Consider the following 26,306-nt stretch of genomic DNA (forward strand, 5'->3'; position numbering starts at 1 on the left):
AAGGCTGGCCACCGGGCTGTGTTCAGTTCTATTCAGGCAATGGCTCGCCTCACCCAGCTCCTTCCTGTTCCTCTGCTATCTCCATGGGACAGTGGTATCCAGAGCTCCCAGACCCCACGACTCCACCTCACAACCCCCCAGCCAGTGGGCTTTCTGGCTTCTTTGTCCTTTTGTCTTAAGAGGAGGGATCTGCTTCTGGAATTTTCCTTGACTAATTCTGAGTGCAGCTGTCAAGACACAGCTGCTTCCAACGAGACACCGCCCTCCAGCCCGGCTAGCCTCCATCTCCTCTGTCCCACAGTCACCGAGGGAGGAGGGAGGTGGAGATATTTTAGACTCAGCAATTCATACTGATGGAGTACTGTGATGGCTGGTGATCCGTTTTATGAAATTAACCCTGAAATACGGCCTGTCTGGAACTTGCAGGCGGAAGTTTGTTCCGGGCTCCGTAACTCACTTCTGAGTTAGGGCAGCTGCTCGCCCAGCTTTGTAAATTTATCTCGCTGTCTTTGCAATTTGGGGACATGGTGTAGGAAGACCAGCAATGTGGGCAGAGGACCTTCTCCAGGTATGTCCCCTGTGTCCCTATCCTGCCAGGGTTCAATTCTTCCCGCTAGGTCACCCCCTTCTCCTGCCGTACCCACTTTAACAACCTCAGAGCAGAGCTCCATTCCCCAGATCAGGTGTCAGTATCTCTTGGAGCTTTGAACCAATTAACTGCTGCTACCCCATCCAGCACCAGCCTTCCAGTCCATGAAATGGGTTCAATCCGACATATTCGCCAACATTCCAGCTCCCAGGTGTTTTGAGAGAAGCAGAATAACAACGGGCAGAAGCCTTGAATGAGAATGCGAAGTGCTGAGCAGACAGAAGGATTGTTTAACTCTCTTCTCTGCTTGCCTACAGCCCTTTCTCTGTTCCTCCCAGGAACACCATTGTCTTCAGGGAGGAAGCCTCCAGCCTGCCCCTCAGGTACTACTCCGTGAAGGTGCTGAGCCTGCTCCAGCCCTGAGAATCATTTTTCACAGGGAGGGCATCAATTAGATTTGGGGGAGGGTTGGGAAGAAGGAATGGACAAGTTCGAGATTATATTATTTGCAGAAAAATCCATTCTTCCTCTCAGCGTGCCTGCTCTATCGACTGCCTTCCTTCTCAATCAGCTCCTAGCCACTGTGCTGTATTTCAAACACCAGAAAAGTGGCCTCTAATATAAGTGTCCATGAATATAAATGTCCCGTGTGGTACATCTTCAGTTTTCTCTCTAGTTTCTTGATCTTGGGTCTCCGTTCCTTTGCCATCCTCTCCAGGGTCTCTTTTTGCTTCAAGATGTCACTCAACACAATGCCTCCTCCAGGAAGTCCTCTCAGCTGGAGCAGTCAGGGCAGCCCAGCACAGCCTCTCCGTCTCACTCACCCTGGGCCTGGATGCCTCCCCGTCTGACTCTGCCTCATCTCTCAAGTGTGGCCTCCTCAGACAGCTCTCCAAATCTGGCAAGGCCTTTTCTCTGGGTGCCAGGAGCTGATCCCCACCAGGCTGCTTGTCACAGTGACCATAGTCTGCCTGTCTCCCCACTAGGCTGAGCTCACTGGGGGCTGAGACTTTGTCCTCTTCATCCCAGCCTCGGACTTCAGGCATTCTGCCACAGGAACTCAAATCCCATTCCTGTGTGTGTACCTGACTTCTGTGAACACAGAAGACACTAGCCAGGCGGTGACAGGGATCCCAGGAGACCCTGTAGGTGCCCTGGGCTGGCCTGTCTTCAGCTCCAACCTTCTCCATCAGGTACCCATCTTGTCACCATGCTCCAAACACAGAGATTCCTCTGTCCCTTTGTTTCCTTCCTCCATCCCTCCCTCCCTCTTTTTTTCCTAAGCACCCTGAGAGAAGGACTCTTGTCTCTCTCCAACACACAGGGTCATTCAAGAAATGTTTGAAACATGGATGAGTGGTGGAGCTAGGTGTCACGTTCTCCAGTCCCTGCCGCTTCTAAAAGCATAGGAATCTCTCTCAACTCTCTTCCCTGGTGACAGCTCTCAGTAGAAGGGGATCCCACCAGCGAAGAAAGGGGCAAGGGAGGGAAAGGCTCAAATCTTCAGTTAGGAGCAAACTCAGGTCAAGTCACCACACAGCGCCATGATCCCTGACAGGAGAGAGAATTAGAGGCTGTGCCTATATGGGCCACTGATGCAGAGCTGGGCCTCCGCTGTGAACTTAAGCTTGGCTGTGGGGTTCCTGTGCTAAGGCAATAGCCAGATGAGGGGGCTCTGGGGCCCAGGTCATCGCCAGCAAGGACAACTGCTGCCCCGGAGTCCTTTCTACCCTGAGACGAGGACCTCTCTGGGTTAAGCAGGAGGCCAACCATGCCTTCCTCCTCCTGCTCTGTGGAGAGCGGCTGGCAGCACCCTCTCACCTGCTTGCCACTCCCTGCCAGCTGTGACAAGGGTGATAAACAGCTTAGCTGAAAGCTTTGGCTGAGTGCTTGGAGAGCAGGGGTTACCCCAGGGGAGTGGTGAGCAGAACAGAGTAAGTGCTAGTGAGGCTGGTGGGGGAGGGGAGGAAACCCTGCCCACGCTTTAAGAGGGAGTGGTGCTCCTTGTTGGATCTAGACTGTCACTCCAGTGCTCTCCCAACGTGTGTATGTGTGTGTGCGCGTGCGTGTACACTTGTGCCACAGTATGCAGAGGACAATTTATGGGAGTTGGTTTTCTTCTTCCTAGTGATCCTTGGGGATTGAACTCAGGTCATCAGCCTTGTCACCAAGCGCCTTTGTCTGCTGAGCCATCTCACCAGCCCTTCAGGGCTGTTTCTAGACTATTCCTCGAAGCCACTGGTTCTCCGGAAGCGTTCTCTGGACCAGCATGTCGGCATCCTCCTTGAGTCAGCCACCACTGTAGGTCCTTGGGTCTCTTCCTTCCCTGCCCAGTTTTCCTGTGAGCAGAGGGCTTTGTGCATAATAGACACCCAGTAGAAAGCAGTGTGGAGGTTACTGCTATTCGTGAGCAAGCCCAAGCCTTGAGAGGACTGGAGAACGAAAGGCTGGTCCTCCAAGCCTCAGCACGCAGGAGTAGGGCAGAATTCTCCAGAGCCTCCTCAGCCCTGGGTCCAGGACTTCACACTCAAAAGCCCCACCTCCCACAACTGGGGCAATTTTCTAGCATGACTGGACTGGCCGCTTGTCCAGGTTTTTAGACTGGACTTCGAAGCTGCCAGTCTCATGTAGTAGACCCTCTGCTGGCCCTCAGGTTCTCCGGTCTGAGCCTCGGTGGGTGTCTGCCTGTTGTGAGCCCAAGCTGTCCCGTGCACTGCTATTGTGCTTTATAGAGCGAAATGTGTCAAAGACCTGCCATAGGCGCAGAGATGAAATCTATTGGGTGTGCCACAGGTGTGTTTTATAGCAGCAGGGCCAGCCGATTGGGGGGGGTGTTTTTAGTACACCACAGAGATGTGAATTACATGCTCTGCGCCTTGTGCATCTGCGTACTAGAAGCCTCCGGAAGTCTGTGCAACTTGGGAGGCTCTGCAAGTGGAAAAGCACAATGGAGAGTTTCCTCCGAGCCGCTCCGAAGCCTCTCCTCCAGGAACCATCAGGCTGAGGCTGCTGGGCTCCAGGAAGCCCCACCCTGCAACTCTACAGTCCTGCTAGCTGAGCCATGTCCCTCCAAGCACGCACAGAGCCTCTGTGTTGGTGGGTGGGAGCAGGGCTCACCCTTGCCTAGATATACACGAGTCGGGAACCCCAGCCAGTAGGCTGCAGTCTTGGCTTGGGAACTGTGTTCCCAGGCAGCTGCTAGGACAAGGGTAATATGGGCACTGTCTCCGGGAACAACTTGAGGAGGGTGAGGTGGAGATGGATGGGCCCTGGCTTAGTGTCAGAATCAGCAGGATCCAGGTTCAGTGGAATTGGTGGTTCTGGTCTTTCCCAGGGCTAGGAGTCTTGGGGGTTTCTGTCCACACTGGGTCACTATCAGGAGGTAGACATAGAGATGGACATTCCGGTGCTCAGTAAGCACATAGACCCTGGCCGATCTTGCTCTTTTTATTACTGCACCAGAAACAAAGGCGCCGATGGGAAGTCAAAGGACTGGGGTTTGTGGAGGCTTTGGCTCTGATCCTCTAGGGATGACTCCTCCCTCTCTGTCCTCGGTTTCCCCACTTAAACAATGCCATAGCAGACAACGACTATGGGGCCATGCACACACCAACCTTCTATGGCAGTCAGGAGGCTGCCCAACAGTCTCCCCAGCCCCCTAAAAAGCACCAAGCTGAGTCAGCCCTGCTCCTGGACCTATAGCTGCACCCCATACTCCAGCTCGGAGCCTTCCTCCCAGGGTGGGTGGATCTTCCAGGAGTCTTTGAGTCCACACCTTTTCCATCCTATGGGCAAATAAATCATCTGTTTCGCCCGCTGCTCATAATGCAGTTTTCAGGAGGAGCTTCAGGGGGAGCTTCCTGTGAATGTGGGTGTGGTGGGGGGGTGTCTCCCACATTTCCTCCTCCATAATTCAGAAATAAAGTGCATTCAGGGCTAGGAAACTAAGTGGTTAAAGTGGTCACCCACAAGCATGAGGACTAGAGGTGGGGTCCCCAGAATCCATGTAAATGCTGGGCAGGTGTGGTGGTTTGCCTGGAATTTCAGCCTCAGGAGGCAGAGGATCCCCAAAGCAACCTGGCTGGCGAGACTTGCTCTCTCAGTGAGCTCTGGGTTTGATTGAGAGCCCATGCCTCAAGGAATGAAGTGGAAGAGCATTTGAGGATGATTCCTGATGCTATGGCCTCCCTATGCACAAACACACACACACTGGAAAAGGGATGGGTAGTATTGGAAGATAAGTATACAGGTAGCTGTAGCTCAGCTGCCACCCTGAGCCTTCCCCACTGCTTCCATTACTGACTCTTTCTTGGATCCATGGAAGAGCTGAGAGGAGCTTTGTTCTAGAAGATGCCAAACAGCTGAACATGAGGAGGGGCTTGGCTGAAGCCCAGGGGTTTAGGGTCTGCGTCACCTCTTCAGAGCCTTCCCAATCGTCCTAATCCTTTCAAACAGTGCCACTCCTTAGCGACTAAGAATTCAAATATATGAGCCAATGGGAGCTATTATTCAAACCAGCACAAGCAGGTGACAGCTCTGTATGCTGGGGCACAGGGAAAGAGCAAGCTTGGTGCTCTGGCCTTACCCACATGACTCACCTGTGACCTAAGAATCTAGCTACCCACAGTCGAATCTTGACTCTGACACATAATAGTTAGGTGATGTTGGCTGCTCACTTATCCTCACTGTGTCTCAGTTTCCTCTTATGTAGAATGGGCTTTACAGTCTGTCATCAAATGGCTTTTACAGGGCTCTGCTGGATACTATGTAAAGTACTGAGCCACCACAACTGCAAAGTGCATGGCTAATACTGCTGCCACCTCTGACTGTTCCTCTCCTGTACTCCAGCGTACAGGAGTGTCCCCTGCTTGTGGTGGTTCGGATAAGAATGGCCCTCATAGTCTCATATGTTTGAATTCATAGTCACCAGACAGTGGGACTCCTTGAAAGGATTAGAAGGATTAGGAGGCGTGGCCTTGCTGGAGGAAGTGTGTCAATAGGGGTGAGCTCTGAGGCTTCAAAAGCCTGTGCCAAGCCCAGAGTCTCTTTTTCTCTGCCTATGGATCAGGATATAGAACTCTCAGCCATTGACTGCTCTGGTGCCTGCCTGCTTCCCACCATGCTCCCCACCTTGTTGGCAATGGACTAAAGTTCTGAAATGGTAAGTAAGACCACAAGTAAATGCTTTCTTTTAAGAGCTGCCTTGGTCATGGTGTCTCTTCACAGCAATAGAACAGTGACTAACACATGCTAGAGGGTATGTGTCCTACCCTTCTCTCCCTCCACCTGGCACCACAGGATGCTTCTACCTCCCAGGAAGAGACTCCTGCCTGGGATGCCCACATCCCTCAGCTTGCACCCTTGTCTTCCCCACCACCCCCATTCCTGGTCTTCTAGGAACCTGAGTCCCTTCCTGTCTGGCTCCCTAGACTTTTTGAGGAAGAGACTGCGCCTTCCAGCCCTGTGTCAGTCCTGGAGCTTGGAGATCAGGCCCTGGATGGACACTGCACCCCTTGGAATCTTTGGGCCTCGATTTCCTTCTCTGTAAAATGGGACTAATCCTACTTGTCTCCTTCTGTTAGCTGCTGTGAGGACATCCCTGAAGAACCCTGCCCAAGGCTTGGCTCATCACGAGCCTTAGTCAGCTAAGGCTTTAGTGATTGAGAGTGAATGAAGGAAACTTCCTTCCCCCCTTCCCTCCGTGCAGATAGGGAAACCAAGTCCAGGAATCCACTGTAGCCAGATCAGCAGTCAAGACCGTGAGCCTCAGAATGAGCCCTCGCTGCTCAGTCTCGGTTTCAGCCTCCCCTTCAATACACAGTGCCACCACCCACCGGGTTTCTGGGTTTCTCCAGCCCACCTTCCTTCATTGTGGGAAGCTGCCTCCCACAATGCTACGGGAACACTGAAGCTCAACCTTCCCGCTGTCTTTACAGCACTGGGCCTGAGGCACTGCAGCGCCAACATCACATATCACTGGTAATTAAGGGTCCTGTCCCGGGGAGGAGGGTTTACCTTTTGCCAGAGACACTAAATCCTGCTCCCGGTGGTGTGGGGAATAAAGCATTGTGCTGACCTAACACTTGTCAGGGTTTAATGGTGCTCCTGTGGACATGCTCAGATGGGGGGAAAGGGGGAGGTAGAGCATCAGATGCATGTCTGCAAACAGATGGGCGCTCTGGGTGGCAAGATGTAGAAGGTCCAGAAGGATAGGGGCTGGGGGCTGGGGGGCGTTGGAGGCTGCAGCCACTTGGCTGGACAGTTCAAGGGAGATGAGCTTCTTTTGTTTGGCTCAGGAAGGCAGGGTGGGTGTCTCAGTGAGAAGACCACATAGATGCTTCTGGAACCAGGATATTGGGCTTACACTTGAACTCTGCCACTGGCTCACTGTGTGACTTTGGTTGTGCTTAGAATGTTTCCTCCCTGACTAAAGTGGGGAAGACCTGAGTCCCAAGGATCATGCCTGACTACATTTAAAGAGCTTGGGGTAAAATCTGCACTGACAGCCACACTTCCTTGGCTGCCCTCAGCTGACGGGATCTCCCCACTAGGAGGCCCTCTGTAGGGAGAGTAGAACCCACTCTTCCAATTTGGCAGCAGGTACCTAGGGAGCGCTTGTGAAGGTGGTTTGAATTAAAGGGGGAGTTGTGAAATGAGTGGACGCATGGCCTGTTCTCTTTCCCTTGGGTGCTGAGTTCCTGGGACTGGGGGAGGAGTGGGGGGTGGGGTGGAGGCCGTGGACTCTGTGGTTCCGGGGACCCTATACTCACAGAGATGTGTGCTATTTGACCAGGCTGTCTGCTGTCCCACTCACAAGCGTGGTGGAAGCAGTTAAAGCAATTTCCCAAGCCACAGCCAGGGTGGGCTCTGACAGCCGTGTCTCCATCTTCAACCTTTAGTCCCCGGTGAGGAAAATATGACAGTGGAAGGTAACTGAGAGCAAGCTCCGTGCTCCCCCTCAGGAACTGACTCGGTTTCCTCTTCTATAACGCAGGCTTCTGCGAAGTTGGCTTCCAGGCCAACAGTGTGCCTGCAACTCTCACCCTGCCCATGCTGAGAAGAGGCTTGGTGTCTGGTAGAGACTGCTTTCCATCCACTGGCCATCTGGCTGTCCTGCTGCCCCAGGCTGTGAGTCTATTGTCCCACCGCTCTTGTAAGGGCCTCAGGAGGATGAGTGCTGAGTCTGTTTCTAGGCACACAGTGGGCTGCTGTCAAGGGCACCCCAGCTCGGCAGAGCTGTGTTCGGAGAGGGTGGGTGTGGATTCGAGGACCCTGTGCAGGAGGCAGGCAGCAGGCTGAGACCTTTGGGGATGGAGCTGGGAAGTGACCGTCCTTGCTAGATGACTCTGTTCACTCCAAAGTGCTCCTCTGAGCTCAGCCCCATCTGTTTGCCTATTCCACACTGGCACTCAGTTGGTGGCTTTGGCAATTGGAAGGTCCATGGGCAGGTGGTTGGGTAGAAGGGATATTAGTCCTTCTCCAGAACTCAGCCGGTTCCAGGCACTCAAGACAATGGTGTCAGGCTCTTGGCATGCTTGTATCCAGCTTGCAGGGCTTTGGCCCATCATGCTCAAATCTTCTGAACTGCATCCCTTGCTCTGGACCTTCATGGCAGCCCAGCCCAGCACAGCCTCAATCTCAGGCCCTGCACTGACCATCTAGTTGCCCACCTTGGAAGTTGCCCACCTGGTTGACAGAAAGGGGGCCTCGAGAGGTGCCAGGCATTCGGTCTTCATGCCACATCTAAGAAGCTGAGAGCACTGAATGATGTTTCACAGTTGTCCTGGTGCCTTCTCAGATGAACATCTCAACCCTGTGCCAGGTCTTGCCAGGCATTCATGCCTGTGGTCTCCATGCCCAGGGGCTGAAGTTCAGAATGGTCCCTCATGCCTGGACGCTGCTTACTATTCAGCCCCAGGGCTGGCTTGTGCGTTCTCTGCCTTTTTACGCCTGCTGTGCCCCATCACAATGTCAGCATACAGCATGTGAACCAAGCACTTCCTGTTTGAGCAGGCTGAGTACTTCCTGTCCACTCATGGGTGCCATGTTGTCTATGCCTTGTAGCAGCCCCATGGGAGAGGAGACCCATTTCCAGGAAAGAATGCCCAATCAGAGAGGAAGTAACAGGGAGACTGGGAGGGGTGGGTCTGGGTAGGGTTCTGGCTCCATGCTCTGCCAGCTCTTGGCAGCAAACACAGCCAACACAGCCTGGGAGGACAGAGTTGCCACCATCCTGCTGAGAGATCTGCCCCTGGCTGTTAGCATTTCAAGCAGCTGTCACCTGTGCCTAGCCCCTGCTGAAGCTGATGCTGGTAGGGGAGGGAGAAAAGCCTTCCTTGTGAGCATCCCTGGGGCACAGGGAGTCACAAGCCACGCTCTAACAGGAGAGATGCTGCTGTAACCCCCACTTAGCAGACAGGAAGACTGAGGCCCAGGGAAATGAAGCAATATGCCAGGCTGTCTTCACTGAGAGGTGGTGGGCAGAGTGGGCTGAAGTGGGGTTCAGGGTGAGGCAGAAGAATAGAAGACATCAGAGGAAGGAATTCCAGAGCTCCCCCAGGAAAATTGGCAGAGAAAAAATTCAACCCTTCCCCTACAGCAGCTGTGTTTAGTGTGCTCAGAAAGCCTGCGTTGGGAGAGGTTAAGTATGGCATTAATGAACCATCAAAGCCACTGAGGACCTTATCTCGCCCCTTTCTCCCTTCTCGCCCTCTTGGAGCCAAGCCACAGGCGTGGTGTGGCACAACCTTGGACTCCTTTTGTGTTGCCCCTTAATGAACTGTCCCCTTTGCTGTCTGTGTAGTTCTTCCTAAGGAGATAAGACAAGAACACAGCTTCTGCCCTCCATACTCGGCTCCTATCCACATGCTTTCATGGTGGGCCCACTGGCCTGGCTTCCACACAGGTGGCTAGTGATTCCCAACCTTCCTAATTCTGTGACCCTGTAATACAGTTCCTCATGTTGAGGTGACCCCCAACCATAAAGTTATTTTCATTTTTAAGACTTATTTAGTCACTATTTATGCAGCATTCTGCCTGCATGTGTGCCTGTGCACCAGAAGGGGGCACCAGATCTCACTGCAGATGGTTGTGAGCCGCCATGTGGTTGCTGGGAATTGAACTCAGGACTTTTGGAAGAACAGCCAGTGTTCTTAACCTCTGAGCCATCTCTCCCACCCCATAAAGTTATTTTCATTGCTACTTTGTAACTGTAGTTTGCTACTGTTATGAATTATAATGTAAATATCTGATATACAAGATATCTGGTATGGGACCCTTGTGAAAGGGTCATTCCACCTTCAAAGGGGTCATGACCCACAAGCCTGGGAAGTGCTGTTCTACCTTACTTAGACTTGCATGCCTAGGCACATCTCCTCAGCTTGCTTTTTCTTTTTTTTTTTTTTCTTTTTTCTATTTGTGAAACAGGAAAACAAATAACAAATAACTTCTAGGGCTTTTACCCAAAATCCAGCAGGTGCTGAGCCATGCCTGGTAGCTAATAAACACTCAGCAAACAGCCTCAGGAACGGATAGAAAATTTATGTCCAAACACAAAGCCCTTCGTGCCTCTCATCATGAGTATCCCATATGCACGGTGGGCCTGATATAGCCGAGGGCAATTCTCCAACTGGGCACTGTTTGCCCAGATGCCTCCTTTGGTAGTTTTGGGGGACATGATGCACTGGTGTGTCCCTAACCCAGAGTAGCAGGAAGGGGGGCAGTGGGGCGGGAGATGGGCTTCTGAGGTAGGAGGTAGGAGCTGGGGTCCGCTGCCTGACTTCTCAGTTCTCTGCAGCTCTGGCCTGGATCCCAGCCTGTCACATCTCCCTCCTCTGTGGAGCACCCAGTCTTGGCTCCTTTCATCTGTACTTATAGATCGATCAGGGCTGGTTTACTGTAATTAGTGTGTGCCCAGCGGGTGGTTCATCCCCTCAGGCTTCCAGACAGGGGTTGGAGCCAATCATTTCTCTCCCAGCAGGTGTCCTGCCTCTCAGCAGCCCCTGCCAGGAACCTGCAATGGGGTGTTCCCACCCACTAATGAACTGTGGCCCCTGGGCTCCCAACTCCCTCTCCCACCCCATCTCTGCCTTGAGCAAAGTGCTGGCTTCTTGAGAGCTGTGGTGGTTTGCATGAGAATGACCCCTATAGGCTCCTACATTTGAATGCTAGGTTCTCAGGTGGTGGAACTGTTTGGGAAGGATTGGGGGTGTGGCCTTGTTAGAGGAGGTATGTCACTGGAGGCTGCCTTTGAGGTTTCAAGACACTCCACACCATGCCTAGTGTCTCTTTCTCTCTGCCTCAAGATTATATCTCCAGATAGGGGCTTCTAGCTATGGCCCCAGTGCTATTCCTGTCTGCCTGCTGCCATGCTTCCTACCATGATGGTCATAGACTTACCCTCTGGAACGCTGAGCCTCAGTTAGCTCTTTCTTCTGTAAGTTGCCTTGGCCACTGTGTTTTTCTCACAACAATCCAGTAAGAATTAAGAGAAGAGGGAACTCTACAGATGGCCCCGTGTCCCTGTCATCGTTAAATAACCTGTCTTGGGAATCTGCCTTTCTGCGAAGAAAGGCAAAGACCTCATGGAGGCAGACTGGCCTCCACCAATCTTTAGGAGCTCCTGGTTCCTTTCTTCCGGAAAACTCCACCCACCAGGGTAAGGTTTCTTCCACTGGGAAGCTGGAAGAACTGTCACTGGGGAACATCCCATGAACCCAGTGCCCCAAAGTAACAGGGCTGCCAAGCCAGTCACAGGTGTGCATAGGGCCTGTGAAACATAATGAAGAGTCCCAGGATCAGGGTGTGGGTGGGGTGGCTCAGTGGGCAAGATTGCTTTTTTTGGATTAGCATGGAGATCTGAATTTAGATCCCAACATCCACCTATAAAGCCAGGTGTGAGCTGGGCTTGATGGTGCCTTTAATCCCAGCACTCTGGGAGGCAGAGGCAGGTGGATCTATGTGAGTTTGAGGCCAGCCTGGTCTATAAAGTGAGTCCAGGACAGCCAAGGCTATACAGAGAAACCCATACCTGCCAGGTGTGAGGGCTGGAGAGATGGCTCAGCAGTTAGGAGCTTACTGCCCTTACCAAGGACCTACGTTTAACTTCTCAATGACCATATCAGGTGGCTCACAACTGCCTATAACTGCCACTCTTGGGGGATCAGTTGCCCTCTGGCCTCTGTGGACACCTGCATGCAGGTGGTACACATAAACCCATGTCAGGTCACACAGAAATTAGTTAAATAAGCAAACTTGAAACACAGGTGTGTGAGAAACATTCTGTTTTTTTTTTTTTTTTTCTGTCAGAGGTGGCTTGCCCACTGAAAGGTAATACTCCATAAAGCCCCTGCCTTTTGTTCAAGCCCTTGGACATTTCTGAGACCTGGCTCTGTGACACCCTTTCCCTTTGCGAATCATATAGCGAGGTACAGATCCCACCACGGGGGTGAGACACAGTCACCGTCTTCGTAAAAATCAAAATTCGGAGAACTTTCCATCCCACCTGTGTTTGCCAGCCTGGCTAGGAGAATTCAACGGGATGGAGAGTACGTCCCAGGAGTTGGCTGGGACATCTGGACCCTGTCCTGTCACCATCAATAAAACAACTCAGCAACACTGTCCGCCCAATGAAAGAGCTGAAGTCATAAAAACTCTTAGAAGAAGAATATGTGGTAAATTGTGCCTGGCATTAGCCAAGGGCTCCCTAACTGGGGCACTAACAACACAGCAATAAAAGAGAAGCAGATAAAACAGACAGCTGGAACCAAGGCCTTTTGTTCTTCAAAGGTCAGCCTCCTGAAAGTGAAACCTACAGAAAGGGAGAGGTGTATGCAGATCAGAAAGCTGAGAACGGGCTTGCGCCTAAGGAGAGCCAGGGCCTATAGAGCTGAACAACCAGGAGCAAAGGGCACGAATTGGCTGGTCTGTGGGAAGAGACTGACATGGCCGAGAGCCTCCAGCAGGGGACACAGTTCAAACCCTCAAGGAGATGCCACCTCCCACCACCTGGATGGCTAACATGGACTAAAAAGACTTCTGGCCCTTTAAATGTTTTTAAATATAATTTATTCAATATGTATTTTATTTGCATTGGTGTGGGCATGTCAGATCCCCTGGAACTGGAGTTACGGACAGTTGTGAGCTGCCATGTGGGTGCTGGGAACTGACCCTGGGTCCTCAGGAAGAGCAGCCAGTGCTCTTAACCACTGAGCCATCTCTCCAGCCCCAAGACCTCTGGCTTTTAATAACAAGTGTTGTCAAGAACTTGGAAGAAGTGGGTTCATAATCCCAGGGCTTGGGAGGCTGAGGGGCAGGCGATTGTTGTGAGTTAAGGGTAGCCTGGGTTACAGAGGGAGACTTTGTCTCAAAAATACCAAACCAAATGAAATAATAGCAAAACAAAACAAAACTCCACCCAAAACCCCCAGACCCTTACTGTGAAAGCAACTGTGAAAAGCTTTCTGTTATTTCCTTAAAAGGTTACGTCGAGTCACCATTTGACCCAGCAGTTTACTTCTGGATAAGCAGAGGAGAAAGCAGACACTTCAAGGAAGAACTTAGCCACTGAATCCACAGCAGCATGATTCACGAGCACCCCAAGGTGGAAACAATCCAAAGCTCTCACAGTCAAAAGAGCCACAAATAAGGAAAATGCACACAGTGGGCCTACTACTTACTTAATACGAAAAGAGAACGCGGTGTCGACACATGCTATCCCACGTATGAACTGTGAGAACATTAATGAAAGAAGCCATCACCAAAGATCCATATGTTTTCTACCATCCTGGTTGTTTGCAAGATCCAGAATAAGGAAAGCCAGGAGGAAGATGAACTGTGTGACCATGGCTACAGCGTTTCTTTGGGGAGGGATGGGGCCATTCTAGAACTGACTATGGTGGAAACTGCAGGGCCCTGAATGCAAATTAGACACAGTAAATGAACGGCCGGGTTTGAGTTATCTCGCAGAAAACAGTCAGGTGGGTGGGGGCGGGGGGGGGGACACCAGCCACAGTAACTGCCCCCGCCCCCACCCATAATAAAAGCTGCATGGAGCACTCTGCAGAGCGTGCACGCTCGTGTGCGGGTGTTTTGCACTAGCACTGCTCTTGGGGCCTCCAGGTGTGGAAAGCTTCAGACTTTGGCTCCGGGGTCCAAAAGCTCACTCTGTCTGCCAGCCTCACCGGAGGGCTCTAAAGAGAGGGGTGTGGTCCCTGAGAGCAGGCTTGCTCGCTCTCGCTCTTACCAGAGTTTCACATAGATAAGGCTGGCTTCAGAGTCCTGTGTAGCTGAGACTGACCTTGAAGTCCTCATATTCCTGATTACAGCTGGATTACAGCTGGGCACTACCACGTCCAGTTTATGGGGAAGCTGGGGATGGCTCCCACTGCCTCACCCTTGTAGGCAGCCCCCTCCACCCACTGAGCAAACTCCTTAAGAGGAGTCCTCTTGACATCCCACCTTAAGAGGAGTCCTCTTGACATCCCGCCTGATTGCCTGGGTTCCCACTGCTTGGTAATCTGCCTTCAGCGTGGATGGTGTGGTGACTGGCACTGAAATAGCCCTGCCCCCACCCAGGCTTGTATATTTGAAAGCTTGGTCACCAGGAAGTGGCAATCCTTTGAAAGGATTAGGGGGTGTGGCTTCGATGGAGGAGGTGTGTCCCTGGGAATGGGCTTTTAGGTTTCAAAAAACTCAAGCCGGGCTCGGTGGCTCTCTCTTCCCGATGCTGAGGGTCCAGATGTAAAGCCCTCTGCTCCTCCAGCACCATATCTGCCTGCAGCTGCCATGATCCCTGCCATGATGACAATGGGCTAAACCTCTGAACTGTAAGCCTCAGTTATAAGAGTTGCTATGGTCATGGTGTCTCTTCACAGCCATAAAACACCGATCAAGACTAAGGCTCCTATTTTCTGGAGCCCAGGCAAGTGACCTCACCCTTCTGTTTCCCTCTCTGTCAAAAGGAAAGCAGCAGTATCACCTCTTCGAGCTCCTGAGTGCCCTCAAGGGAGCACGTGAATAGCTGAGCTTCGTGTGTCAACCGCCCAAAGACGGGTGACGCTGTGGCTGGGAACACAGAGCGACGGCTTCCCAATCGCAGCCTCCTCTGTCCTTGCTCCGTTACTGTCTCGGCTTGACACTGTTTCCCCAAACATATGGTGAAGTCCTAAGCCCTAGCCCCCAAGAGCGTGACCTTATGGATATAGTTAGACTGAGGCGAGAGCATGTTGCATCAGGCCAGGTCTTAGTCTAATGATCCATGTCCTCAAAAGAACAAAGCGCGGGGACTGGGGATAAGGTTCCGTTATTAGCTCTTCACCTTCATTTATTTATGTTTTATTTTCTTTTGCTGGAGAAGAAGCTGAATGGCGTGACCCCCCCCCCCCCCCCCCGCGTGTCAAATGTAGCCACTGGCTCAACTGGGGTTTATCGTCTGGTTTTCAGGACTCCGAGTTCAGTGCTCTGTTTGGAGGGGCTGAGTGGTAAGGGTTGAGGACGGGGATGAGGGGATGGGAATAGAGAGCGCGTGGATGTTTCCTCTCTCTCCTCCAGAACCCTACATCCTCGCCCAGGTGCCACAACCCACGTGGCTGCAGGAGAGTTCAGCGCCAGGTACTCCAGCCTGGGCTGTGTGAGTGAGGCTTCTGTCAGACGACCTATGTCAAACGTAGGGGTGTTCCCTTGGAGTCTGGGTGGAATTAGTGTTGCTAGCTGCGGGCAAGGCAGGCCAGATAGGACCTCCTAACTGCAGCCTCTGTCCCTCACATGGACGCTCTATTAACCCTCAGGGCCTCTGTTCCCTGCTCTATAAAACAAGGACAACCGTCTCTGCCTGTAAGAGCCCTTGTAGGGTCATGTGATCAGCCTTGGTGTGTGCACTGAGCTGGGACCAGCAGAGTCGGGATGCCATGACCTGTGGCTGAGGTGCCGCCCTGGCCTCTCTGGAGGACGGCTGCAGCTTTGGTGGGGGGATGAGGAGCCCAAGCCTCATTATGTTTAATTGCTTGTAACACAAGCTTCTTAACATGCTCACCCCCATGACCTGTGCCCCCCAGGAAGCAGCTTCACCATCCTCCCGTGACCGTGTGTAACATATTCTCAGAGTCCAGCACGGAACTCTCAAATTGGCTCACGATTTGCTGGCAGCTTGGAAAAACAGAACAAAACAAAACAAAACAAAACAAAACAAAACAAAACAAAACAAAGCACCAAAAACATTTTATGGCTGTGTGTGCGCAGCACACGCCCTGAGTGTTGCTCACGGGCCTCCCGAATGTCTTTCCTACCTTGTAGCGGGATGTGATAGGCGTGAACTTACGGCCACTCCCTCGGTTTCCTCTCCACCTGAGAGCCTCTGTGAGTAGCTGTGGCGGGCTGACAGTGCTCAGTGGCTTTGATGGAGGTGGCCTGGGCCCTGTCCACAGCCGGCTATCCTGGGAGGCTCGCTGCACACCCAAATCTCTCCTGTCTCACTGTTAGCTGTCACCCACTCGTGGCCCAAAGGGGACCCAGGCATTGAATGACCTCTACTCGCTTGGAAGGTCTCTGTGAGCCTGAGAAAGGATCTGGGTGGGGTCATAGGACAAGTCTAGATCATGAGGGCCTGTGATTTTGGAAGCTGGCTTTGACTCAGATGTATTTGAAGAAGGTCGTGGAGTTAGGAGGAAACACAATTAAAAAAAAAAAAAGCCTGTCACGGCTGGGGGATGGCTCAGTGGTTAAAGAGCATGCTATGGTACAAGAGTGACAACTAGAGTTCAAATCCCCCAAACCCGTGAAAATGCTGGGTGGGTGTGGTGGCCGACTTGGAATTCCCCAGAACAGGCAAGATGGACAGACAAGTCGTATCAGCAAGCTCTGGGTTCGATTGAGAGACCCTGCCTCCGTGAATAAAGCGGAAGAGCTATTGAGGATGAGTCTTGATATCAACATTAGCTTCCACATGCAAGTGCACCCATGTCCATGCACTCTTCACACATGTAAACATGTATGTACACACGCACTACACACACACACACACGGAGAGGAAGACTAAAACCTCTTTGAGCTGGATTGACAGCTCAGCAATTAAGAGAACCTGCCATGTGAACATGAGGACTGGGGTTCAAATCCCAGCACCCCAGTCAAAACTGGATACATGACAGGCTTAAAGGTTAAGAGCACCGGCTGCTCTTCCAGAGGACCCTGGTTCAATTCCCAGCACCCACATGGCAGCTCACAACTGTTTATAATTCTAGGTACAGAGGATCTGGCACTAGGTAAAACATCAATGCACATAAATTTTTTTAATTGTAAAAAAAAAAAAAAGCTGGATATACCCTTGAGTGTGTGCGGCATGGAGGGCAGAGGGAGACTGCTGGAGCTTGCTGACTGCCAGTCTGGCCGAAAAACTCAAGCTTCCAGTTCATGAAGAGACCCTGCCACTGGCCAAGAGTGACAGAGGATGCCTGACACCTCCCTCTGGCCATTGCACACACACTTAGGAGAGGACACACAACACACACATGCACCAATCCATCCTCACACCCTCCCCAACTTTGATTGACAGTTGCTGAGTCACTGGGTGCAGACCACTCAGAAAGGGAGTGATGCTGTCCTAGCGACATTGTGGGTGGGTGGCGTGGCGTGTCACCGAGGGAAAACTTCCACAGCTGGGACAGCCAGTGTGGGTGGCTACAGGTGGAAGCAGGACGATGAGAAACTTAAAGTCACTGAGCTACACGAGATCGTGCCTCAAAATCAAAACCAAACATAAGTAGGGTTCTAGGAGAGTCCTTCCTTCCGTGATAGCTGTAAGGATGACGAAGCTCTGAGCAAGCACCTAGGTAAGAGCCCGGTGGCTGCAGAGGGAGTCCCTCCCACCTAGTTAACTCTCCCTTCCTTTGCAGGTCCTCTTCACCCATCACCCTGCTCTACTTTCCCCCCAGCATCGTCACAGTCACCTGCCACTTTACTGCTTCACCCATGCGTGTGTCTCATGCCTGACTCACACACTGCATGCCAAACTCGCCAAGGACAGGAACTTCATTCTGTTCAAAGTTCGTCCCTGTTTCTGAACCCAGAGAGGGTGCCCTGGGTGCTCCATCAACACTTGACGACTAACGGGGCCTGGATCTCTCACTGGACTGGGAGACCCTGGAGGGTGCAGGCTGAGCTGCATTTCTTCCCTGGGGTGGCCAGCGCCGGGCTGAGCACTGTGCACACACCGTCAGAGGAGCTGGCCAGTCTGCCCAGCAATGCCACCTCCTCCCCAAGCTGCTGTGGTGGGATCGATGTTGCTCTCGAGGTCTGGCCTTTGGAGGCTTTCAATTTCCCTAGATTGAGGACTTTCTGCAGGGCCTTTGTGCTCTCATTGATTGCCAGAGCATAGCAGGCTTTGTTGCCCTGACAAATATTATTTGATAAGAAAAACAGAGACACGGAGGCCCAGCATTCCAGTAGAGCAATGGCAGCAGAGCGTCAGTTCATCTGGCAACAGCGTACTGCTGGCGGAAAACTCCCAAGACCACTCAGAGCAAGGCCTTTGCATCTCCAGTGAGGAAACTGAGGCTGGGTGAGGGTTTATTCAGCCGATGGCACATCAACTAGACACATACTACTATTGGCATTCCTGTCACAGATGCATAAATGGAAGTGCGGAACCAGGGTGAGAACCCAGCCCCCCCCCCCCACTCGGTCTAGAATGTTTTCTAATTTGCCGGGTTTTCAACACCCCAGGAAAGCCCTGGGAGGACCAGGGAGGGAATCTCTGAGGCGTGTCACAGCTGAGGTGCTGGGTCCCCTCCCTGGACGCTCCTGGGCAGTCATCCCCTGAAGAGGACTCTCACGGCACCTGCTCCTTGGGGCTTCTACTGATAGGGACTTGGCCTCAGGTGGAAAACGCAGCTGCCGTAGCCCCAGGCTCGGTGTCTCCCTCCACCAGCCCTACCATGCCACAGGACCTAGAGCTAGGTGGCTCAGGAGACTGACATCCCTTGCCAACCTTCTATAAATGTGGCTCTGGGGCCAAGTTAGCTGGCTGTCCCAGAACCAGTCATTTTTCTCTCAGTGACGCTTAGTCCAATCAACAAACAGCGCTTCTCATAGCTAGCACATGAAGATCAGGAACGAGGCAGACTCTAGGTCCTTACAGCACGGGACTGGGAAGAGAATGGGTTCATAATAAGAGGCCACTGGGGCCAGGTTCCACACTCACAGCTTGCCCCAGTCTGGCCTTTTCCTCCTCCCAGGCAAGGGCAGTAGATGGAAAAGGGTCCTACACATATACCACATAGGCTCGAGGTGTTCTCAGGACACTGACTCACCCATGACATTGAGGAAGATGTTGCCTGAGGCGAGGACTACCTTCTCCCTCGTGGCTCGGTCGTAGATGCCCACGTGGCACTCATAGGGACCATTGTCTGAGATCCGGACCTCGGGCAGCCTGCGGGGAAGCAGATGAAATGGTAAGGATTGGGGGGCTGAGTTAGCAGTGTTCCAGGAGGCCAACCCCAGGACAAACTTGTCTGGGCTCCACTCCTCCACTCTGCAAAGACGCTGCACACCTGTGGTCTAGACTGGGAGGAAGGGTGGCATTTGTTCAGTACCCACTGCATACAGGCTCTGCGCCTGGTGCTGCAGAGGGGCGTGGTGAGTATGTGTTCACTCTGAGCCAAACCTGTGCCCCGCAGCAGCTGCCATGCTGGTCACGGGCCTCTCTCAGGATGCCCTATGGGAGATGCAGGTGCAGATGGGCTGGCCTTAGCTGCCACCAGCAGGAGGCCTGGCTCCACTCATTCCTCACAACCACGGTTGTCTTAGCTACTGCTCTATTGCTGTGAAGAGACACCATGAGTAAGTAAAGCAACGTAGAGAAGAGAACATTTAATCAGGGGCTTGCTTACAGTTTCATGGGGTTAATCCATGGCCATCAGGGCACTGGAGCGGCAGCTGAGGGCTACTTACACCCTGATTGGAAGGCAGGAGAGAGAGACTGGGTCTGGCACGGGTGTTTGGAAGCCCAAAGCCCAACCCTAGTGACGCACCTCCTCTAACAAGGCCACACCTCCTAATCTTCCCCAAATAGTTCCACTAACTGGGGATGGAGCATTTAAATCTAGAAGCTTATGGGGCCATTCCTATGCAACCTACCACAGCCACAATGCAGGGATCGATCATTGCATCCCATGGACTGGGAAGCTGAGGCACAAGAGAGTCATAAACTGCCCCACCCTATACAGCTATAACACCATGAGACCTTGGAGTCCTGCCTTCATGCTGCCAAGGAGCCACTTTACCCCCAGTCCCAAGGACACCAAAAGAAACCCAGTTACATTCCTGTCCCCAAGGAATCCCATGCTGGTGAACAGGGACACAGGAAAACTGACCAATGCTCCACCCAATATGTGTGCTCAGCGGATGCTGAACTGAGGGGCAGCGGCTCTGCCTCCTAGGTGCCCAGACTCGGGTTATGGGAGTCTCCCTCTTGCCTTTTCAGTGGAAAGGCTCAAGAGCAAATATCTCAAGAGTTGTTCCCCTTTGATGTCTCAGGGCTGGAGAGGCGGCTCTGAACTTTGCAGAGCACCCGAGTTTGGTTCTCAGTATCCACTACAGCTCCAGGGGGATCTGACACCTCTGCCCCTGTGCACACCTGCCCCAGACACATAAGCAAATTAAAAACAAACAAACAACCTTGGGGGTTGGGAGAGATGGATCAGTGATTCGGAGCACTTGTTGCTCTGGCAGAGGACTGAGGTCCTGTTCCCAGCACCGTCTGTAACTTCAGTTCCAGGGCCTCTGGCGCCCTCTTCTGGCCTCCATGGGTGCAGCACACATTGGGGTACATACAAAATGCAGGCAAAACACTCATACACGTACAATTTAAAAACTAATCTAAAAAAGTCTTAAAGATGGTCTCATTTTAAGTTTGTTTCCTCAGAATACACAGACAGCTGAAGAGAGTCTATCAACCGTTCAGTGTGCTGGAGTTTCAATAAAACTTTATTTGTGGCTGTCAAGCTTTGCGCTGCTCAGAGCGTTCATGTCACAGAATATATTAAGCTTTTCTTTTCTCTCCTCCAACCATTTAAAATCGTTGAAACATTCTCCGTTCATACGCTGTGGGTAAACAGACCATAGCGTGATAGCTTTCTATAGGGCCTACAGGGTCAGATCATGCTAGAATGAGTTCGTATGCTATTCTTTCTCCTGGAGGGTACAGTCAGAATTGTGGCAGCTCCTTGCTGACATGTAGGCTGTAAAGAGTTCTGAGATTCAAGTTTGAATTATGTTTCCCCGTCTGTGGAACCCATGGGGCTTTGGAGGAAGTCATACCTTTGAGCACCCACTTTCTTATTAAAAAAAAAAATCCCAGGGCTGCAGTGAAGATGGACTTCAATACACATTTGAGGGTGCAACACAGACCTGCCCAGAGGCCATGGGAGGCCCTCATCCTTTGATGCCCCAAGAGGAGAGAATGTCTGCCAGGTGGTGCCCAGGTACTTTGAGCAGCAGAAGCCTGACCCTGGTACTAAGGTGGGAAAATTCAAATGTCATCAAATCCCAGCCTATGCTGGCTTGTTTCTGAGGGCCCAGTGTCGGCATTGACCCCAAAGCTGGCAGAAAACCAGGGCAGACTCCCACATTTGTTCATGGTCCTTCCCCACCTAACCAGCCCAGCAGTCTTTCCCAAGCCCATGGGGACTCTTCCTGGGCTGCCCCTGAGCTGGGAGGCCTCTCGCTCCTCATCCCTTCTCCCCGCTCTGCCTGCTCCAGGCCTCTCTTTCATTTGTTTGCGATGAGCAGTTTAACCTCAGGTTCCAGCCTGTCTCAGCTTCTTTTGCTTATGAGTCACTTCTTTGCATCCCCCAGCGCCCCCCCCCCCCGCCCGGTACCCCTCCTGCCACTCCCCCAACCTGGGCTCTCAACCTCTTCCTAAGCAGTTGTCACTTTGAGCTGAGCCAGCCCCTCCCTTGCCCAGCACCCAGCGCTCATTAGCATAAACAACACCCTCATTTCCATAGACTACACAGAGGTTGCCATCTGGTCTCCTCACTGTCAGGAAGGACTGAAGTGTGGGGAGTACCTTTTCATCGGGGGAGGATGCCACCACCGCCCCCTCCACTTCTCCTCCCAGAAGAAAACGCCTTGACAGTGGGAACAGCAGGGAACCTGCCTCCTGGGAATGATTTCCTTTGTAACATAGCTAGATTGAGAACAGCAATGTACTTGCTGCGCAGGGTGGCTGAGTGACAGCCACCGTAAGTGACATGTTTTGGCTATCCTCACAGGTGTCTATTATGCAGTCGACCTGCTTAAGTGACTTTCCAGGGAGACAGGTGCAGGGGGGCGTGTAGAGAACTGGGCTCAGGGGAGGGGTGTAGCCAGAGGCTCTCCGGTGATGTCAACAGAAAGTAGGGGCCTGGCTGACGCATGGGCGGAGGCATGCAGGTGACTACCCTGTGGGCCAGCTCTGCAGATGTGTTCCTGCGATCCCGGCACTGGGGACATGTTTGGGAATCGCTTTGCTGATGACATGCTCAAGGAACAGTAACATAAGCAGTGTGCTGTGCAGGTGATGTCTCACAGGTGGTGTGGAAGACAGCCCGGTGGACCCGGGGCTTGGCGCTTTTAAGAAGAGACAGCTTCCCATCTGGGTCTGTTCCTACAGCTCCGCTTGGCGCTCCTCGCTGGGCTCCTGGTCTCATGCTTCCCCTGGCTCAGCCATTAACCCACATCATTCAATCCGTGCGAGCTTGACAGCGCTTGTTCCACAGCCCCGGGCAGTGAATGGCCAGGCCCTGGGTGTCCACCTCTTCACGGGTCCTGAGCTACACTTCCGCCTCTTCACTGTATTCCCACAGCCCCCCCCCCATTCTCACCTGAAGTCAGGCTAGGGATTTAAGTGGGGTTTCTGTACCTTTTAATCCTTCCATTCTGAATCCAAACCAGGTACTCCCCAGCTTAAACCTCTTTGAAAACTTCCTTAGCTTTTGGGAAGGAAAAAAAGAAAAAGACCAGGATCTGCCCACAGGGCCTCCTCAGCCTCCTCATCTCCCCCCTCCCCTTCCTGCAGTCACAGCCCCTCTGTTCTCGCCCTTTCTTCCTACAGACACCTTGTTTCTGCTTTATAAGATAACATTTTTACTTTGGATAATCTTAAATCATGGGAAAATAGCCAAGATAAGAGCGTCTCTGTGCACCCCACTATGCCTTTCTCCTATCTCAGGAGCCATCTGAGTCTGGACGCAGCCTCATCCCAGGCACGGCCTGGCTCTCATCTCCGATCCAAAGCTGCCAGGTCACAGCTTTGATCCAGACCTAACCGCCTCCTCTCCTTCATCAAACCCTGAGATCTTGCTTCCACCGTTGTCCTCGGAAAGTGGATTAAGTGGCCCAGAGCCCACCCTGCCCCCAGCACTGAGTGGCATTGATCCGAAGGCTGGATAGAAAGCCCTCACAGGCAACAGGGGCTGGCGAGGTGGGGAAGGAGGCCCGCTCTCATCAGCAATGGCCTGAGATCAGATCGATAAACTATTAATAACTGCAGCGTTTGTGCGCAGATAGGGGCAATGCAGTTTAGCGGCTGAGTTTACCAACACTGACGGCGTCTCTGAAGGGCGAGTAATTGTGCTTTTGAAAAGCTGGGAACAGGAGGAGCAGGAATGTTGCCCTTGCCTGCATCCAGATAAGCATAAAGGCTGCTGCTGCATCTTCCGCAGGGTGCCGGGCTGGAGAGCTACATCTGCACACAGACTTAGACCTACTGTGTGACTCACATCTAGACCCACTGTATGAACCACGTCTAGACCTGCTGTATGTCCTGGCATCTCAGCCTACTGTGTGCTCTGATATTTGCACCACCTGTGCACCTAGACATCCAGGCCTACTGTGTGTCCTGGACTCTGGACCCACTGTGTGCCCTGGTCTATGCTTAGAGAACACTCTGGACCATATCTGGACCAACTGCACGTGCCAGCATTTAGACATACCGGGTATCCTGCAAATCTGAGTCTTGTGGTGGAGATATCCAGATGCTCTGTCTGTGCTTGGAGTGTCTCCCTCTTTCGTGTCCCTGTGGAAAGCCTCTAACCACCCCCTCCCCCGACCCCAGCAGTGCAGTGGAGTGGTTAAAAGCACACAGGTTAAAAGCACCCAGGCTGTTGGCTCAATATGTGAATCCCAGCTCAGACCCAGTCCTGATTGTACCACTTGGAAAATCATCTGACTTCTCTCAGACTCAGTTTCCCCATCTGTCACCCCACCCATAAAACTATTGGGAATATGACCAGGGTTCACCCGAGGGCACCGACTGGAGTGGTGCCTCGTGAGTGTCCAGTGACAGAGATCCTGGAGGGGCATTGAGCTCTTGAGTTGCCTCTGCCAGGTAGGCTGCCCTGACTGATCATCCTCTGTGGATAGACCCAGCTCTTTCCCCTCTGTACATGACTGCAGCCACCATTCACCCATGTTCCTCCCAGCCCAGGGCTTCCCTGGATGCTTCTTGGCTACTAGCTAAGTACTCCCTAGTATCTGGGAGGAACAGGTCAGCAGAAAGCTGTTGAGAGCCAGGGTCTCTTGTGAACCTGGCCAGCTGGTGGCATTTCCTGAGGCCGTTTGACCCCCCGGGGCCTCCCTTTTCTTATCTGATGATTGGGTATGACAACACCACACGGAATTTTAGCTCTGGTCTTTGCAGAACCACAGTGAGCACTGAGCATTTCCTCAACTCAGTGAACCCTCCTGTAGGGCTGCGGCCTCCCATTGCACAGATGAGGAAACTGAGGCACACAGACAAGATGTAGTCTGACCCAAGTCATGAAGTGAATGGGTGGGTGCCCTGGTGTGACCCCAGGCCAGTGGCAGCAGCTAAGGAAGCGACATGCTCCCCACCCATGCTTACTCTGCCCTTGCTCTTCATGTCTTCCTGAGCTGGGCTCCCCCTGAGTGATCTGGCCTCTGCTGCCCCTCTGTGTTTCTATTCTGAGCCTGCCACCTCCCCAGGTAACAAGAGCCATATGCTTCCTCCCTGCTGGAAAGAAAAGGATGGCTTTTTGCTTCTTTAAATTCCCTTCAAGCTTTCAGGGAGTCCAGGGTATCTCCTGTCAAGGCAGGACAGGCTCTCAGCCCTTCCCCACATCTTTCCTGTTAGGGCATTGGCTTACCACTGGGAAGAGAGTCTCCCAAATCCAGGCAGTGGACTCAGGAGCCTGACCAGGCAAAGGATGCAGGGTCCAGCTGTGTGGCCTCCTTCTGCCTTGCTCGGGAACCAGGAAAGCCAGTGAAGGGACGTGCAAACGCACAGAACAGAGCCTGGCAAGCTCTCAGCGCCTGCCCTACTTTCTCCTATGCCATTAATTGATTAAAATTTTAAGACAAATTATTAAGCCACCACCTCATGCTGTTTTCAATGCTTAGTCTACAGCCAGGAGCCAGACAGAGACGCACACTTGAATGGAGACACTGGGAACTTGCTTTTCTGTCCTGTCTGTATGTACACCTCCCTCCTTCTCTGGAGAATTGAGCCAGACAGTGATGAACCTGCCTCAGAAACAAGGTCATCATTAAAAAAATAAAAAATAAAAATAAATAAAATAAAAAAAAAGAGCCAGTCCCACCTTGTCGCCTCTGGGGCGTTTGTAATGCGCTCTAGGTTCGTTTTAACCCAGGAGCCTCACCATTCTGCTGGGGTTTCCTATACTTTAAAATTTGCTATGTTATTATTATTTTATCCTTAATTATCTGCATATGTCTTTGCACGGGGGGTGAAGGTACCCAGGGATACCCAAGGCATCAGATAGCCCTAGCTGGAGATGCAGGTGGTTGTGAGCCATCTGATATAGCACTGGGAATTGAACTTGGGTCCTCTGGAAAAGGAGCGTGTGCTCTTAACCACCAAATCATCTCTCTATGCCTCTTTTTGCGGGTTTTATTTTTATCATTTATTTGTGTGGGTGTATGTGTGTGTGTGTGGGGGGGGTGTATGTACACATGCATGTGGCCACACATGGATGGGTGTGTGTATATGTAGAGGTCAGAGGTCAACCTTAAAGGGGAGAGAGAGAGACCTACCTCCTCCTCACTTTAAGGATCTCCTCCCCTTTAAGGATCTACCGTAAATAAGTCAGAGACTGCTCCCCAGGCTCCACCTCTGAAAGCTCCCACCACTGGGCTGGGGAGACCTCATAGTGGGTAAAAGTGCTCGATGAGATTGATTCCCAAACCACCACGAAGAGCTAGATAAACCAGGGGGCACCCATACAATCCCAGCCCTCCCACGGTGAGACGGAAGATGGAGGCAGGAGCTCGTCAGCAGCTTGTGGGGCTCTGACACCCGGGCTCTGTCTCTTTTAACTCGATGTAGCACCAAGGTGGGGCTGGGGTCTTTAACACCCAACCTCCATGCTCCATCATCATCCCGCCATTCATTCGTGGGCGGCCTCTGTCCTCCTTCCTGGCCACAGCTGAGTCACACCCCATTGCATGGACCTGGCTCTGAGTGTCCACTCACCACACGGACATCTTCATCTAGCTGCCCGCTGGTGGCCCTTGTGTTGCTCTAGGCTCCCCATTAGCCATGCAGTTGCAATGCATCCACAGACACCTGCTTTCACTTCTCCCCGGTGATCACGGAGGGACAAACATGGCCAGACAACATGGCTGCTGTATGGCTCACTGTAAAAGCCACTGCCTGACTGTCCTCCAGAGAATGTGTCTCAACCTTCCTAATGCCTCAACCCTT

At 52.4% G+C, this 26,306-nt stretch overlaps 1 protein-coding gene across 1 annotated transcript in view; it reads right to left on the reverse strand.

The window, feature by feature from the left end:
* The window catches only part of Igsf21 (immunoglobin superfamily member 21), a 131,306-nt gene that overhangs the window by 15,927 nt on the left and 89,073 nt on the right, over positions 1 to 26,306 (reverse strand). Inside the window, exon 4 of the mRNA XM_055611016.1 lies at positions 18,892 to 19,010. Coding sequence (XP_055466991.1) covers positions 18,892 to 19,010 — 119 coding nt within the window. The remainder of the gene's footprint in view (positions 1 to 18,891; positions 19,011 to 26,306) is intronic.

Source organism: Psammomys obesus, unplaced genomic scaffold (assembly GCF_907164565.1).
Source record: "Psammomys obesus unplaced genomic scaffold, mPsaObe1.curated_primary_1811, whole genome shotgun sequence".
Lineage (NCBI taxonomy): Eukaryota > Metazoa > Chordata > Mammalia > Rodentia > Muridae > Psammomys > Psammomys obesus.